Source organism: Ictalurus furcatus, chromosome 27 (genome assembly GCF_023375685.1).
Source record: "Ictalurus furcatus strain D&B chromosome 27, Billie_1.0, whole genome shotgun sequence".
Taxonomy (NCBI): Eukaryota; Metazoa; Chordata; class Actinopteri; order Siluriformes; family Ictaluridae; genus Ictalurus; species Ictalurus furcatus.
The window spans coordinates 4,343,061-4,362,616 of NC_071281.1; the positions used below are offsets into that span (position 1 = coordinate 4,343,061).

The following is a 19,556-nucleotide window of genomic DNA, read 5'->3' on the forward strand; positions in this document are numbered from 1 at the left end:
CATGACGTATTCATAATCAAAGCTAGTGATGCTAAATCATTTAGCAAAGAACGTGATGCGCTGGCTGCTATAAAATAAGTTCTCATGTAGTTTTGCCAACAAAAATTCAGAACACAAGTGTTAGAATTCCATGTATCACAGCTTATGTCTTCCAGACCTCTGTCAGCCCTTTCGGCCTGTTCTACAATTACTTCTATTAACTTTACTCTTAGTTCTGTGCTGCTATGAGCTAGAAAGTGTGGTTTACCGTGGAACGTTCAGGCCTGGGGGGTCTAAAATGAACACGCACTGACTTCATGCATGCTCACACCGACATCCCACTTTATTCGCGCAGAGCAGAAGTATTTATACACATTGATAACGGCAGTGCGTGGACGGTTTCTACTGGTGCAGGTGCCAGCCAGATAGACAAAAAAAAAACCACACAGCACACTATGAAAATAAGTCTTTTCAACAGACAGAAAATACATGTGCCAGCTATAAGAAAGATGGCAGTTGATCAGCTTATTTAAAGGGGTAATTAAATGAATACATTCATCATGGGTATTTGATAGCAGTTCATAATATAAGAGAATACATGATATAAGAGAATTTCCTTTCAACAAGAAAACAAGAATAAATCAAATCACCGAGCACAAGCTCCGCCCCTACCATAACCGTAACCAATCGGAACTTTACACACCAGCCGGCTGGCTCTTACGAATTTACATAGTTAAACGTTTTTTATTATGTAACCAGCTAAAAAAGTTAGCATGAACTGAAAAACTGAAACGAGAACCAACATATTTATCCCAAACGTTCTTTTTAAAACGATCAGCTACCGCCTCGATCCCATGACTCAACCGCAAAGACGAGTAAAGGGAGCAATTATTTTTGGACATTATTTTGACATTGATTTACTGCCGTAAGATTATTTATTTTTTTTTATTTTTTGGGGGGGGGGGGGCAAAAATAGCATCAAACAGAATACTTTCGTGCACTACAAAGGGAGCGAGGAACTATTTCGGGTTCAGCCCCGTGCTAAGCTTTCATTTTAATTTATCTCTGATCTGTGTGTTTTTTTTTTTGGGGGGGTGGGGGGTCAAAACCTTTCAAATATGTGGGTTTGTGCAGAGGAATGGAAAAAAGAGTGCATTTCTAAACTGGGCTGAAGTGGAGAGAGAGAGAGAGAGAGAGTGGGAGGGGGGACGTCTGAAAACAATTAGGAGCTGGTTGGAGTTTTGTTTTAGTAAAAAACAGGCCTAAAAATAAAGACGGGGTGAGACGGGTCGAGAGACAGAGAGAGAGAGAGAGAGAGAGAGAGAGAAAACAAGAGAGATATCCAAGAAATGCATTCAGCATCTCTGCGTGTCCGAAATTGTGATAACATCCCCACTGTGACCTCATTTCCTGTTTCAGAGGGCGAGCTTGGGGACAAATGAAGCGACTGTGACAAACAGAAGGAAAAAAAATGAAGAAAAGTGAGGTATTCTGTCCATCACTCCATTCCCACTCCAGGGACTCGCCATTTTGGTTAACGTTAACGACAGTGAATGTCAATAAGATGATCTGATTTAACAGCAAAGGTTTAGCTGGAGGCGACATAACGCTCAGGTACTGTGTGTGTGTGTGTAATTAGTTTATCCTCATTAGATCATTACCCAATCTCGAGAAACTCATTTACTGGTACGTCACCCACGCCGCTGGTTACAATAAACGCTAAAAGCGCTTTTCTTCCATCGCTCGCTCTCTCGGAGCTTCGCTCACAGCCAAAACTAAATACTTTCACAACTAATTTACCGTCTAGACGCACATCATTAATTATTAATCAAACTGCAGCTGGTGTGCTGAACACAAGAGACATGGGGAACAGCACAGAGAACAGGATGGAGAACATCACAGAGAACCAGATGAAGAACAGGACGGAGAACATCACAGAGAACCAGATGAAGAACAGGACAGAAAACAGTATGAAGAACAGGATGGAGAACATATCAGAGAACATAAAAGAGAACCAGATGAAGAACAGGACAGAGAACAGGATGAAGCACAGGATGGAGAACATCACAGAGAACCAGATGAAGAACAGGACAGAGAACAGGATGGAGAACAGAACAGAGAACCAGATGAAGAACAGGACAGAAAACAGTATGAAGAACAGGATGGAGAGCATATCAGAGAACATGAAAGAGAACCAGATGAAGAACAGGACAGAGTACAGGATGAAGCACAGGATGAAGAACAGGATGGAGAACATCACAAAGAACCAAATGGAGAACAGAACAGAGAACCAGATGAAGAACAGGCTGGAGAACAGAACAGAGAACCAGATGAAGAACAGGCTGGAGAACAGAACAGAGAACCGGATGAAGAACAGGCTGGAGAACAGAACGGAGAACCTAAGTTCTATGTTTTACTGAAAGCTAGCCTAGCAAGATTCCGAAATGCATCATTAAAAGCGATCTTAGCAAAACTGGAGAACATTTTCCTCAGAAGTAGATCGGGAATTTTAGCCTAGAAAAGACTGATGAAGGTTCTCCTCCCGCTTCGATGGATTAGTTTTGATTAAAATCCCAATCCAAATTGAGCAGGAACTAGCGTAACAATTCAGGAGTGTGTTTGAGTGGAATTGTGCAGTGGGGCATTTTTAATGAAAGCTAATCGAGCAGGAAGCTAGCTTAGCATTCCAAGAGCATCATACTGAGAGGCTCAGTGAAGTGCAGCTGAAAGTACTCCAGAGCTTTTACTGACGTTAAGTGTGTGATGATAAAGCTAGCTTAATTAGCAAGAAAGATTTCAGGAAAAGGTAGTGAGATAGAAGAGTGAGCATTTCGCTGAGAGAACATGACTCAGCGAAAATATTTCATACAGCTAGTTTAAACCATAAAGACGATAATAATTTACAGCTAGCTTAGCAAGACGAATTAGCAGGAGGACATTTTGACGAGGGTTGTTTCTGTCAGACAGGAGAACCTTTTCTGTGTGTGTGTGTGTGTGTGTGTGTGTGTGTGAGTGTGTTATGGTGTTAGTGAGAGTGTGGAAGGTTTTAGCGAGCGCTAGCTTGGCAAGCACAGCATTAGCTGGCACGTTATCATTCTGCCGTAATGAAAGCCATTATCCAGGTCTGAGCCAGGACTTTACTGGAATCACTGTCATCAAAAAAGAAAAAGAAAATGGCCGTCTCCTGTGAGGAATCTCCGCCTGGCCTCGCCTCGAGCCGGCCGCCAGACCCTAATTACGTTTCCCAGAAATAAAGAATGAGGCGAAAGTGACCTCAGCAAAAAAAAAAAAAAGGGAGGAAAAAAAGGACGGCGAGACAGAAAGGAGCATTCAGTCGTTCAGGTCTGGGGGAAAAACGCATCATCATTGTGCGCCAACAACAAAAATAAAAAACTATTTTAGAGAAAAAAAGGAGGATTAGTTTCACTCGGGTAAAAAGTTTATCTGATTTTACTTATATTTTATAAATCATTTGCATCTCAGTTACAGTCTAACAATCGTTACAAAAGAACTCAAATAATAAGAAGTTCAAATAAACTTCATGCCAGGTTAGCCCCGCCCACGTCACAGGCGGACGCTGCAACGTCACCTAGCAGCGTTTTCCGCATACGGGGCTTATACAGACCAATCAAACGTTTACGCGTCCTAAACTTTAAAATAAACAGATACAATCATTAAACGATACAAATATACTTTTGAAATAAAACATTTAAAATAAACAAATAAATAAAGAAACCCCCAAGTGAACAAAAAAACAAGAACACAATTATTTAAAATAAATAACTATGAAACAAACAAATAAACGATATCCATTATTAAAAGGGGCGGAGTCTGTAACGATGACACAAAGCTGGAAGGTATTAGAAGCGGGGAGGATAATGGGGGCGGTGGATTCTTTAAAACAATAGTGCCTCAGTGTGAAGCAGACACGATTGAACCAGCCTTTTGTTTTCACACGGATTTCATCACACACACACACACACACACAAACAAACACACACACAGCGGAATTACATATATGGGTTACAGCGGAATAACTGGAACCTTCTAGAACACCCGACTCTCTGTGGGTTACACTGTAATAACTGGAACCTTCTAGAACACCCGACTCTCTGTGGGTTACACTGTAATAACTGGAACCTTCTAGAACACCCGACTCTCTGTGGGTTACACTGTAATAACTGGAACCTTCTAGAACACTCGACTCTCTGTGGGTTACACTGTAATAACTGGAACCTTCTAGAACACCCGACTCTCTGTGGGTTACACTGTAATAACTGGAACCTTCTAGAACACTCGACTCTCTGTGGGTTACACTGTAATAACTGGAACCTTCTAGAACACTCGACTCTCTGTGGGTTACACTGTAATAACTGGAACCTTCTAGAACACCCGACTCTCTGTGGGTTACACTGTAATAACTGGAACCTTCTAGAACGCTCGACTCTCTGTGGGTTACACTGTAATAACTGGAACCTTCTAGAACGCTCGACTCTCTGTGGGTTACACTGTAATAACTGGAACCTTCTAGAACACTCGACTCTCTGTGGGTTACACTGTAATAACTGGAACCTTCTAGAACACCCGACTCTCTGTGGGTTACACTGTAATAACTGGAACCTTCTAGAACGCCCGACTCTCTGTGGGTTACACTGTAATAACTGGAACCTTCTAGAACGCTCGACTCTCTGTGGGTTACAATGTAATAACTGGAACCTTCTAGAACACCCGACTCTCTGTGTTCCAATTATTACAGCGTAATACACAGTGAAAAACATTCTGGAATATGTTGATAGTTCTTTGGCGTTTCCATGGTCACCGTGTCGTTGCAATGCTAGCACGCGATTGGTGTTTCCCGAGTTGCCTAGCAACGGTGTTCCCAGAAGGTTCCTTTTGAACTCAGTATAACATCAGAGTTCTTAAAGTCATTATTCTCATGATTCTCCAGCACAGGGGGCAGAGGAACCTGAGTGTACTGTATCTTACTGTAAACTCCCATGATTCCTTGCTGTTAAGTACACGTGCACACACACACACACTCCATCATGGTAAAGAAAGAACACAAGGTCTCTCGGCTGGTTAATTGGGCGACGTCCACTGGAATGGCACGTTCTCGTCTGATAACCCTGCTGAACTCACACACACACACACACACACATCTGGTTCTGATCTCACACACACACACACACACACACACACAGGAAAAAAAGGTTTGCTTCCAGTATGGCATTCTGGTGTGAATCACTGTGTGTGTGTGTGTGTGTGTGTGTGTGAGACCACCCTGAAGTTGATTATTTTCCGATAACATCACGTCCGCAGGTGTTTTATTCCTCTTACACCACAGCAACTTACCAACTATTAAAATTTTTATTTATTGAAAAACATCACAAGACAGCAAGAAAGAGAGGGAAAGAAGAAGTATGTGTGTATATAGGAAGAGACTGCGAGAGCGGGGGAAGAGAAAGAAAGAAAGAGATAAAGACAGAGAGAGACGGCGACAGAAAGAGAGACAGAGAGACACAGAAAGAGAGTGAGACAGAGAGAGCAACAAAGAGAGAGAGACAGAGAGTGAGACAGAGAGAGACAGAGTGAGACAAAGAGAGAGAGACAGAGAGTAAGACAGAGAGAGAGCGACAGAAAGAGAGTGAGACAGAAAGAGAGTGTTAGACAGAGAGCAAGAGAAAGCGACAGAAATACAGTGAAACAGAAAGACAGAGACAGTCAGAGAGAGGTAAATAATGTGTGTGTGTGTGTGTGTGTGTGTGTGTGTGAGAAGCCAGAGTCAAGTTACACACTAGCTGAATGCGCTCTTTGTGTGAGGCTTGGAGAACCCGACGCCCTCGCGGCTCACTTAAGTGTCTACATACATACACACACACACACACACACACGTACTGAGATACAGCCGTGTGTATATATGTGTATATACGTGTGTGTGTGTGTGTGTATGAGCTGACATGACCATCCCAGACAGACTGTTACCATGGAAACTTCATAAATTAACACACATTTATTTAACGCTGAACTCGGAGGGGTGAACTTCACGCAGGTGACTTTAATAAAGAGTAAAGCACACACACACACACACGCACACACACACACACACACACACACACACACACACACAGACATGTGGAACCCAACTCTGTACACCAGGAACTTTCCTCGAGTCGCTGTTGGACTTTGCTCACTGAATGCTCTTATATTCATATACATAAGCTTTTTCAGTTCCACACTTGTTCACCCCGACAAGCCTGTGAGTCAGCAGTGTGTGTGTGTGTGTGTGTGTGTGTGTGTGCTTCCTCTTTAGCTCTAGGTTTATATACCAGCCAGTGACTCATACAGATCTATTATTATCAGTAACGTGCATTAATGAGTATCAGGACTGGATCATTTGCAGCTCGGTGTGTGTGTGTGTGTGTGTGTGTGTTTTCACATGACATTTTAATCATTACTGACAGCTTTCACTTCATTAACCGAGTGTTAATCTCCAGGGGACTTACGCTGCGTTCGACTGAAACTCACACCTGGAAACTTCTGCCCTCCACCGAAGGTCTCCTCTACCCCCCGAGTTCAGAGAGCGACGTCGACTCAAACCAACATGGCGGCTCGGACATCAGCAGGAAACACAGCAGCACTTCTTCCCTTTAAACGAGCTCCACTGGACGTACGCACGTTAGCTTTCCGTCATTCGGCATACAGACCCGTCCGTGTGTTAAAATCTCCAACGCTCTCTCTACATGTCACTGCTCTGAGGAAAACACACGCGGCATTCGGCTAGCGCGTCGCTGACAAAACACCAACACGGAGGCGTCCCAAACACGGAGGTCGAGAGTGTCCGAACAAGCCGAGTACCAACTTCTGAGGCAAGTCGAATGCACCGCGAGGACACAAAACAGCTACAACGTTAGCATTCCTACGTTACTACAGAAATACACTAGCACACCACTAGCAATGTCATGATCACGTATCGCGATTGGCCAAGACTGTGATTAACCTAAACCACCCCCCCCCCACTGAATCACGATTTACCTGACATGATCCACTCTCTCTGAAGGCCACATGTATAAACACTACATAGAAAATATATTCATAAGGAATTGAAGGAACACTTCATTATAAACACGTTTAATTATTTTATCAATGGCTTACAGTTCATAAATCGCTAAAAGAATGGATTATACTATAAGTAGCGCTTACAGCGCATTACATCACCAGTATATCTTCTCATAACGCACTATGTAAAGTGGAACTCGGTGATATAGCACGTTACGAACGCTACTCGTAAAGCATAATAACGACAGCTACGCATTAGAACGTGATATGACTGCGCTCATAGATTATTACAGATATGGCCTTCATAGGAAGTTACCAAAATAACAAGCTAAAACGAACAGTGTGACGAATGCCACAAAATGTGCATGTATGTGTGTGTGTATAAACGGTTAGAAATACGCTCTGAAGACATCCTGAATAACACTGAAAGTGAAAAGTGAACACCTAATCGATAAATTCGATAATTAAAATGACGGACAGCGAACGTCATTACGGATTAATCGGGTCAGTGACGTCACTGCGGATAACCCCACCCCGTCAGGGACGTCACTTCACGACGGTCAGAAAAACGCATTTCTATGAATAAAACCCGTGTGAAAAACAGCGGAGGTCACAGAGTGAGCTGCTGCTGAGGGAAAAGTGCAGGATCCAGCTCGTCCAAAACATGAGAACGTTTTATATTGAGCGCTTCAAACAAACTGGTAAGTGTATTAACGTGGTTCATCGTGTCAGTCGCTGCGACAGTTGCGTGTGCTGTTTAACGTGTTCCGGACATGTTTCCCTTCATATCCTTATCTGTAAATGTTAGAAAGTCACGCCAGTATTTCCATTTTACATGAAGTCTCGTCCTGAAAGCGAGCGAGTCTCCGTTAAACTTCACTGAACGAGCGCGAGTCCACGCCGGTGCACTGCAATCACACCTCGCGCAATAGAGAGGAAGAGCAATAACTCTGACTAAAATATACCTTTTTTAAATCATTCATTTTCCACTGGCCCTTTAACCTGACTAATCGAAGAAATAGTCGACAGATTAAACGATTATCAAAATAATCGTTAGTTGCAGCATTAGTTCAGTGTATTAAAGTGAATACACTGTCTTTCGAATCAAAGAATTACTTCAGTATCGAATAAAACAAACAAACGAACGAATCGTGAGTCGAATCATTTCAGTCAGCTCAAAGATTCATTCTTGAACCCCAGGCCTACAAACTAAAACTTGATTAAAAAAAACAATAATAATTAAAAAAAAAACAACATGAAGTGCGACAAGACAGGTTTTGTTCGTAAGTCGTGATTATAGATTTGAATCGTGATTATGATTTTAAAGCGTTTTTGGTCACGCGCTTTTGTCCAGCTGGTGTGTTTTGTATAAAAGCATCTGCATAAAGGATCAATGTAAATTTACCTGTCTGAGGGTCAGTGACCCATTAATAGGCTTTCTCAGGTGTGTCAGAGCATGACAAGTACACAGTGCACTATATTAAGGGATACAACAGCAACGCTGCACACTTCAACCCCTATCTAGTGTACTTGTAAAGGACAGAGTGTACAGAGACGAACCCCTTGTTTGGACACCAGCAGCATGCATACCATATTGAGTTCAGTCCACGCCCACTTTTTTTTGGCATTGTTTTTGTACTCCTAAGTCCAGTATTCATAAAGATAACCATGATAAAGGCTTCCCATATGCACACAGTGAATAGGGGATGACGTCATGAGCGCATCACCCTGCTCAGACACTGTGGAAGGCAGGAAGGCACATGGGATTCAGCCAAAATCGCTTCAAAGGGTGACGTGGTTGCTAGGCAACAATATCCACAACCTTTTAAAACACAGTGACATTTATTCAATAAGAAATGTCCTGCAGGTTCTTATTATTTATTTATTTATTTTAGAGGCAGGACTAAACACGTGTAGCATCCCTCACAGGCTCCCCCCTATTTCAGGCATCAGTGGAATGATCCGTTACCATGGCGCCTTTAATCAGCGCGCGAGCCGGACAAAATGAATGAGTGACTGTTATTAACAGAAACGACTGGACGTTAATATTTGGTTATCAATAATAATATTGATAAATTATGTGTGTGTATATATATATTATTTTCTTTACTAAATTATGTTTTCTTTTGCTAGTATATAAATAACTCATATTTTGTTGACAGGAATCGCTGTTTTTAAGTTTACCTCAGAGTACCCGTGTAAAATTCAACCAAGTTACCCGGATGTTGTTAAAATGGCTGCCTCTTCGCTAGCTTACCGTGACACCCAAACAAACCCAACACAATGAGTTTCAATTAAAAACCGTACAAAATTATTTATTTTCTTTTTAAAACTCAACCAGTGCGCCAAATGGAACGTTTCTATGTGTTTTTAAGTTGAGGCTTAAAGTCCAGTTATACGACGTGGAAGGGAAAAAAAAAACTTTTTAAAGTCAGTTTCCACCGCCGTTGTGTAAGCTTGCGTGACTTAAAAATATGTTAATTCGAGGAGAAGGAGGAGACGGAGGGGGAAAAAGAGGGGAAAAGACAAAAAAAAACGTGTTCTCATAAGGGGGAGTGTAAAAAAAAAGAAAGCCTATCGGATTACAATAACATCCTCGAAGCCCGACCACCCCCTCCCTCATGCGAGCATCGCGTGAGAGCACCGCGCGCCTCGATTATGATTAATATAGAGGCTCCGTCCCAAAAAAAAAAAAAAAAAACACCACACACAAACCCCCCGCGCACTACCGTACTAACGAGTGTGACCAAACAGGACACCACCACTACCGGCGCGACGAGACCCGTTAAACCGTCGACTGCTCATCCGCCATACTGCCTCACTCAACCCAAACAGAAACTTCCACAGAATTTTTGTGTATGAACGTAGCGCACTACCCTCTCCATACTGCTTAGTGTGGTAGTAGTTGATTTTGGACGCGACCCAAAAAGCGCGCTTGCCAAAACTAGAGTTGAGGCTTTGCAGCACAAAAGGCCCGGATGTTAAGGTGGACCGGAGAGTTCAGCAGTCAGAGGAGGGGAAATGGAACCATTAAATGAGAGTGTTGTTCACTCCGCCCATGGGGGGAGCGTTACTCAGGGACACACACCACAGCGATTTACGCAAAGCAAAAACAAACAAACAAACCAAAAAACATACACAGAGAGACACAAAATTGAAACAAAAGTGTACGTTTACGATTACAAACTACTTTACGTTTCTTTGGTTTGTCTGTTTGTCCCCCCTCGCCCGATGCAGTCGTACCATCAAAATCTTGCGTAAAAACAAACAAATGAATAATTTAACCTCTGATCACTGTTACCTTTAATCACTCTGTAAAAAGGCACCACACACACACAAATTCTCAGGCACTAAGGGTACCAAAGGTACTAAAGAGGTCCGTTTCATAGCACCTCTGCGGCGAGAAGGAAAAGTTCTGACAGCAGAAACACTACTGTCAAAGTCGCGGGACCGTGAGGCAAAAGCGCGCTTTGGCTGCATTTACACTGCAGGTCTTGATGCCCAATTCCAATTCGTTGACTATATCCAATTTCTTTTAGACGACCCGCTTACATCTTCTTTTAAAAGTGACCCATATATCCGATATCTGTGTTTACATTATACACTTCGTGAAACAACCCGAGGTAGACGTCACCAGAAGCTTTGGTCGAAAAGGAAGTAAAAAAACGCCACAATGTGCGATGGAACGCAGACGAAAATATAACACAAGCTTTTAGTTTTCTGCACCATATTTAAAGTTGAGCAGAACACCCGCCTCTTAAGGCGGAGAAATTAAAGAAGAGAGCCCTTGTTGAGAGACGTGTTTTCTCGGATGGTGTCCACCTGAAGTGACGTCATACGCCGCCGTCGCTTTTTCAATGACGTACGACTGGTACCGACAGGAGAATATCCAATTCATATCGGTTTATTCCCACATATGAACGAGGCCTGAAGCGGATCTGAGAATATCATGGGTCATATCCGATCTGCTCCAGATGGAAGGAAAAAATCGGACTTGGGTCACTTGAACCATGTAGTGTAAATGCTGCCAAAGTGACTTCAGTGAAACACAGCTGTCTTTAAGACAAAAAAAAAAATACTTTGGGGGAAAGTTTTTACAAGTTTATATGCTTTATGTATTAAGTTTATAACACACTGCATGTTTGGCAAAGAAAGTTTGCAAGCAAGCAAACAAACAGTTGTGTTGTAACAAGTTGCAAGTTCAAGTTCTTGCATATCTGTAAGGAAACACTTTTTTTAATAAAACAAAAAAAAACAGTGCACTTGTTTACTTGTGTGTTTAATTCATGAATGCATGTTTCAGATCAAACGCACTGTTGTTATTATCAGCTAAGTATGTTAGCCTGCGTTTACGTTCCGACTTGCATTGCATATGGCTGCGCGCGTGCACACACACACACACACACACACACACACACACACACACACAAACAGTGCAGCTGATGCAATATAAACACCTGTAGCATGGCACGTTATTAGTGTTGCACGTGAATAACAACATTATTAGAAGTTTATGTCGCTGTTATAATCGCTGAAAAGTATCGCGGAGGAGTAAGTTGGGCCGCACGAGACGCGACGCAGCTCTCTCTCGCGCGCGCCTCCTCGTCGTCTGACGTTACTGTTTTTTTTCCCTTTTTTTTCAAAGGGGGAAAAAAAGTAAAGAAGAAAAAGAAAAAAAGTTTCGACTCACATTTTCTGAACCGGCTTCTTCCGCTTCTTGCTCGCGTACGTCCCGCCGCCGGGCAACATGGTGTGAGTGTTCATAACAAATACAAATATTTATCTCCTTATAAAAATAAAACAATAATCACCACACACACACACACACACACACACACACTATCTCTCTCTCTCTCTCACACACACACACACACACACACACACACAGAGAGAGAAGAAGTGTCCTCCGGTTTATCCGTGTTAAATCCGCGCGCGTGAGACCGAGAGAGAAGGGTTTCGGTTCCGAGTCGGTTCACATGGAGAGAGAAAGTCAGAGAAGGGAAACGGAGCCGACTCTCTTCCTCCCTCACACCGATACATCCAAAGTTTTTTTGTTTTGTTTTTAAAAAGGAGGAAGGAGAAAAGCTTGCGGAAAGTTTCCCGTCTTCGGCGACGGACGTAATGGCGTGAGGACGGCGAATTTTCCTTCTTCCTTTCTGAGCGTGCGCGCGCGTGTGTGTGTGTGTGTGTGTGTGTGTGTTTTTCGCTAGCTGTCACTACACTCTGGTGAACTTTTCCTCAGAGGCGGAGAGCGCGTGCAATCTGGCCAATTGACACCACTCATAGCGACGCGCTCCCGGCCAATCAGAAACAGCTCGCGGACAACAGTGCGCTGACCAATCAGGAGCGCTCAGCCCGGACGCAGGTAATTTTTGGAGCGATGCTATTGGCTGGAGCTGTTTTTCAGGAACTCGGGTTCTTAAGGTGGAACTGACAGTCGCGTTAACTCAGGAGGACAAATCGACTTTAATTCAGTTTTTGAGAAAACTTTTAGACACACACACACACACACAAAAACAACAAAAACCCAAAGAGTGTTAATTTAAGTTTAAGTTTGTTTAATAAAAATTGTATTGTATTTGATTAACACGTAGTGTTTAATTAAAAATGGTATAGTCTTAATTAACATGTAGATTGTTTAATTCCATTTTTATAGTGTTGGATTAACATACAGAGTGTTTAATTAAAGATTATATAGTCTTAATTAACACAGTGTTTAATTCCATTTTTATAGTGTTGGATTAACATAGAGTGTTTAATGAACAATAACGCAGTATTAATTAACATGTAGAGTGTTTAATTCCATTTTAACAGTGTTTGCTTAACATGTAGAGCGTTTAATTACATCTCTATGGTGTTTGATTACCACGTAGAGCGTTCAATAAAAAAATTCTAACATGCGATTAATGTGTAAGTGATCACTGCCATCTGAGTGTTAAATCACATAATTAATTAATTAACATGTAGCGTGTTTAATAAACAATAACAACAACAACAACAATACTCAGCTAACATGGTGTTTAAATAAAAACATACCGTTCTCAATTAACGTGTAGTATTTAATAAAATTGTATAGTGTTCAATTCTCATGTAAGTACTGAAGAAAACACCACAGTGTTTAATTACAACGTGAGTGTTTAATAAAAGCCTACAGAAACCACAGTGCTTAATTAAGTTGTAGTGTTTAAATAAAACCTACAGAGATGAATTAACATTCAGTGTTTAGTCAAATCATTTAGTGTTCAATTAATACAAAGTGTTTCATAAAAAAACAAAACAGCATTCAATTAACACGTAGCGTGTTTAATAAAATCCCAGTGTTCAATGAATATATGGAGTATTTTAGAAAGTGAACTACAGTATTTAATGAACAGGTGGAGTGTTTAATAGCATCTTATAGTGTTCAGTTTAAATGTAGTGTGTTTAATAAAGTCCTAGAGTACCGTGTTACCATTTTACAGATTTCTTTACTGTGTCAAATGAACACCTGTATGATACGTGAAGCCTGTGTTTTGAAAAAGGCAAGAAATAAAAAGATAAAGCGTGCATACTAAATATAATAAGCAGGTCTTCACTGCTAACCGTGTTCAGTGTTTACTTTTACAGCTCCTGAGAAATTTCTTCCACAGTTGCTTCCAGTCAAAAGCTGCCAGAGGAAAGGAAAAGTTCTCTTGGCCGGTCAGTCAGGCATGTCACGGCTGGAGCAGAGCTTCACTCTCAACTGAAATATGACAATTTCCAGCTCATTCACTAGAAACTCAAAAATCTGGCTACTGAAGAACCAACACTGTCAACACCATACAACTTAATCCCTAATCATTCCACGCTGTTTACTTCTGTTTTGTCAGTTTGGACTGACGTCCAGTCGTGTTCTGTTTTAAAAACCTTTTCATGTGTTATGTTTCTTATAAGTTCTTTTATTTATTCATTTATTTTTTTGCACGTACTTCAAATCACTGTAATCGAAACGATTTCCTTTGCACTATATTCCCGAGTGACATCATGCTAACTGTGCTATGTTAAATAAAGCAGTAAAGCAGGTTCAGGTGCAGACGGAGAACAAGTCAAAAACATCATTTGAACACAATCGCTTATTGTTGTAGTTTTCAAATGACTATTTTTTTCCATTTCTAAACTTCTTTTTTTATTTTGTTTTTTTTAAAATCCGGATTGAAAAGGAAACTGTCTGAGATAGCAGTAATGCCTTTTTGCCTACAGTGAAATCGATTCAAACCGCTTATCTAGTGAACTTCACTCAAACTGATAAAGTAATGAAAGTCCCATTACTGTGGCGAAGGGGACTCAACCAAGGAGAAATGGAGAAGGAGGGGGAAAAAACACATCACTGGAATGGAGTCTTGCGTTGTTGTTGGTGGTGGTTTTCTTTTTTAACGAGATCTATATCTCAGTCCTAACCAGGAATTAACACATTAACTCATATTATATGTCTGAACAAATCATTCTTTTGATGATTTTGATCTGTGATGATATGTACATTTAGTGCATGCTAAACCAAATCGACTAGGTTACATTTCATTGTTTTTTTGCACAAATTGCTTATTTAAACCTTATGAACATGTCAAGAATCAGGTATAGTGTGATATTTAGCATTTCAACCAACCAAACCAACCATTTTATGATCTAGTGGTGGTCCCTTTCCACTGATGGACATGGTACATGGTAGTGGGGTGCCAACACATACTGCTGATCAACAGACAGACTACGGTAGATGAGAGCTGGATCGATATCAAGATGTAAGCAGTATAGCGAGTTGAATAATTCGATACTGATTAAAGTAGTAAATTATCAGTGTGATATTGTACTATAGTGGGCTAGATTGGACTCTTAGGTGTTGATTAGTTTTCTATAGCAGCAGCTCTGATAATAGTGCGGCTGCAAACCACAGATTTATATTAATGCGGTTTATATTAACGAGTTATCGTTTCTATAGTAACAGCTCGTACACAGGCAGTCGTACGGCGGAAGCTGAACGTAAAAGAAAATTTCTACAAATTATGGGTGAAATGGTACACTGGGAACACTGTGTTCTGTCAGACATAGTGACATCCATTAGAGTTTATGGGCACACTCAGTACATCATGAAATAATAAACAATTCAACAACATCAAACAAAAAAATTAATTCAGTAATAAATATGGTTGTGTAGTTCTTACAATTCTCTCAATATGTGTTCTGTTCTCTATTTTATTTGTCATGTAATAGTGTGTGTGTGTGTGTGTGTAGTGTGAACTCAACCCTTGATCTAATTTGATTAAAGTGTTCTGGGTTGGACCTGACGATCAACACACAGCGTCTGTCTGATCGGCTCAGCTGATAGCATGTGTACGTGCCCTTAGGCCTTAGTAAATTAGATTCACCTGCCCTTGTGTGTGTGTGTGTGTGTATGTGTGTGTGTATGTATCTGTGTTTAGCAGACGTGCTTAAAAGGGTGTCTGCACTCTGTGGCTGTGCGAGTCAGGCCTCTGAGTCTTCACCTGAGGCGTTGTCTCCTCACACGCTGTTTATACAGCCACCAGCCAGGAAGCACACACACACACACACACACACACACACACACACACACACACATATACACATGCTCAAATAGAACGAAACCAAATAAGAGACAGAGGGTGGGGTGAAAGCTTGGAATCTGCTCAATGAGCTAATAGAAAAACAAGGCAGATAAAAGAAACGCACCATTGTCTTGTCGTGACTGTTTGGCCGCTATCAGTGTTTATGTTTCGAACACAGTCAGGACTGAGACTTTACACATACTCATGCAGTACTGTAACTTTACACATATACAGTACTGTAACTTTACATGTACTCATGCAGTACTGTAACTTTACACAACTACAGTACTGTAACTTTACACTTACTCATGCAGTACTGTAACTTTACACATACTCATGCAGAACTGTAACTTTGCACATATACAGTACTGTAACTTTACACATACTGTATACAGTACTGTAACTTTACACTTACTCATGCAGTACTGTAACTTTACACATACTCATGCAGAACTGTAACTTTGCACATATACAGTACTGTAACTTTACACATACTGTATACAGTATTGTAACTTTACACTTACTCATGCAGTACTGTAACTTTACACATACTCATGCAGAACTGTAACTTTGCACATATACAGTACTGTAACTTTACACATACTGTATACAGTATTGTAACTTTACACTTACTCATGCAGTACTGTAACTTTACACATACTCATGCAGAACTGTAACTTTGCACATATACAGTACTGTAACTTTACACATACTGTATACAGTACTGTAACTTTACACTTACTCATGCAGTACTGTAACTTTACACATATACAGTACTGTAACTTTACACATACTCATACACTACTGTACACTTACACATATACAGTACTATAACTTTACACATACTCATGCAGAACTGTAACTTTACACATATACAGTACTGTAACTTTACACTTACTCATGCAGTACTGTAACTTTACACATATACAGTACTGTAACTTTACACATATACAGGACTATAACTTTACACATACTCATGCAGAACTGTAACTTTACACATATACAGTACTGTAACTTTACACATATACAGTACTGTAACTTTACACTTACTCATGCAGTACTGCAACTTTACACATATACAGTACTGTAACTTTACACATACTCATACAGTACTGCACACTTACACATATACAGTACTATAACTTTACACTTACTCATGCAGTACTGTAACTTTACACATATACAGTACTGTAACTTTACACTTACTCATGCAGTACTGTAACTTTACACATATACAGTACTGTAACTTTACACATACTCATGCAGTACTGTAACTTTACACATACTCATGCAGAACTGTAACTTTGCACATATACAGTACTGTAACTTTACACATATACAGTACTGTAACTTTACACTTACTCATGCCATGCAGTACTGTAACTTTACACATACTCATACAGTACTGTACACTTACACATATACAGGACTATAACTTTACACATACTCATGCAGTACTGTAACTTTACACATATACAGTACTGTAACTTTACACTTACTCATGCAGTACTGTAACTTTACACATATACAGTACTGTAACTTTACTCATATACAGTACTGTAACTTTACACATACTCATACAGTACTGTACACTTACACATATACAGTACTATAACTTTACACAAACTCATGCAGAACTGTAACTTTGCACATATACAGTACTGTAACTTTACACATATACAGTACTGTAACTTCATACATACTCATGCAGTACTGTAACTTTACACATACTCATGCAGTACTGTAACTTTACACATATACATTTCTGTAACTTTACACATACTTATGCAATACTGTAACTTTACACATACTCATGCAGTACTGTAAACTTATACATATACAGAACTATAACTTTACACATACTCATGCAGAACTGTAACTTTACACTCACATCTACAGTCCTCTAACGTTACTCCTATAACACTCTAACTTTACACATACTCATTCAGAACTGTATCTTTACACATACTCATACAGTACTGTAACTTTACACTTACTCACTTACTCACACAGAACTGTAACTTTACACATACTCATACAGTACTGTAACTTTACACTTACTCATACAGAACTGTAACTTTACACATACTAATACAGAACTGTAACTTTACACATACTCATACACAACTGTACCTTTACATACACTCATACAGAACTGTACCTTTACACACACCCATACAGTACTGTAACTTTACACTTACTTATACAGTACTGTAACTTTACACATACTCATACAGTACTATAACTTTACACATACTCCTACAGAACTGTAACTTTACACATACTCATACAGAACTGTACCTTCACACATACTCATAAAGAACTGTACCTTTACACACACTCATACAGAACTGTACCTTTACACATACTCATGAAGAACTGTACCTTTACACACACTCATACAGAACTGGACCTTTACACACACTCATACATACCTGCACCTTCACATATACTCATACAGAACTGTACCTTTACACATACTCATAAAGAACTGTACCTTTACACAGACTCATACAGAACTGGACCATTACACACACTCATACATAACTGCACCTTTACACATACTCATACAGAACTGTAACTTTACACTCACATCTACAGTCCTCTAACATTACTCCTATAACACTCTAACTTTACACTTACTCATACAGGACTGTACCTTTACACATACCCATACAGAACTGTAACTTACCACAGTTGCTACTGTAAGTTAACTTTACACTCAATGCTACAGCACTCTAATGTTACACTCAATGCTACAGTAGTGTAATTTTACAACCACTACTACAGCACTGTAACTTTCCAAATTTACAAAAAAAAAAGATACTTTTACAGACATAAATACACTAATGCAGTTTTACCCACATTTCTACATTACTGCAGCTTTACAGGCAGTTTTACTGTGGTATACTTTTACAAACACACCTCTATTAATACTTTACCATCACATACACTTTCAGAAAACTACTGTACGTTTACATACTCTTAAACAACACTGTAACTTTACACATATTTATGAACGTGTGTAAAGTACTACAGTACTTTACTGTCGCGTCACTAAAAGGCTTGTTTTGACTTCACAGAGCTCTGATCAGCGAGTTTAATTCATATATTTCTTCAACTTTCCTTCAACTTTACACGCTAGGTTTAAGATAACTTTGGTATCTTGGATCACAGTCCCTCGTTCCCGGAGCTCTACTTTCTTACAGAGTTGAGTTCCAACGCTAATCCAGCTGAGCTGATCCAGATTATCAAACAATTATCCAAGATAGAGCAGGTGTGTTTCATTAGGGTTGGAACAGGGTTGGTGACCACTGGTGTATGGAATCTGATCGGGGGGAAAAGGAAAAAAAAAAAAAAACCCAAGTGCGAGGTTATGAAGTATAAACACACACACACGCACTGTAAGAAAAATCTTGCTGTGTTCATGTAACACAGACGTATCGGATTCTCCGGAGTAAACGTCCGGTCCGGTGCCTCGTGGCTTGTTTGCCTCTCCGACATCCAGTACGCCTGCGATCCCTCGAATAAACACCAGGGATCAAAATAAACACAATGATTAAATGGGGCTGAATCAAATGTCTCTGGGCAGTTGCAGACTTGCAGTCTCTGAGAGCGTTGGGGGGAGGGGGGGGGGGGTTTGGTAGATGTTTGGGCAGAAAGGGAGAAAAAAAAGAAAACCTTTGTGGTCCTGTGATGACTCATGCAAGTGGGATTTTTAAACAGAACCCCCGTAAAACTCCAATCTGCCATTTTAATGATTCATGCGGTGAGCGTTGCCCGAGGCTAGCTGTTTTTAAGGGCTTGTGCTTTTTTTTTTGTTGTTTTTTTTTTTGAGTTTAAACAGAGATACTCTCCGTAATCCATCCAGAAGTCACTGGATGAACCTTCAAAAAAACAAAAAAAAAAGATCCTGGCAGAAAGGAAACGTTTCCGCCACCATGA

The 19,556-nt window shown here is 40.4% G+C and overlaps 1 protein-coding gene and 1 long non-coding RNA gene across 2 annotated transcripts in view; one reads left to right on the plus strand and one right to left on the minus strand.

The window, feature by feature from the left end:
- The window catches only part of ahr2 (aryl hydrocarbon receptor 2), a 54,032-nt gene extending 41,777 nt beyond the window's left edge, over positions 1 to 12,255 (minus strand). Inside the window, exon 1 of the mRNA XM_053617171.1 lies at positions 11,726 to 12,255. Within this exon, the coding sequence (XP_053473146.1) occupies positions 11,726 to 11,799 (74 nt within the window). The 5' untranslated portion in view covers positions 11,800 to 12,255. The remainder of the gene's footprint in view (positions 1 to 11,725) is intronic.
- LOC128603004 (uncharacterized) lies at positions 4,942 to 11,369 on the plus strand. The gene is made up of 2 exons (XR_008384926.1): positions 4,942 to 5,710; positions 6,474 to 11,369. It is a non-coding gene; the product is annotated as an uncharacterized LOC128603004 (long non-coding RNA).
- Positions 12,256 to 19,556: the final 7,301 nt, after the last annotated feature.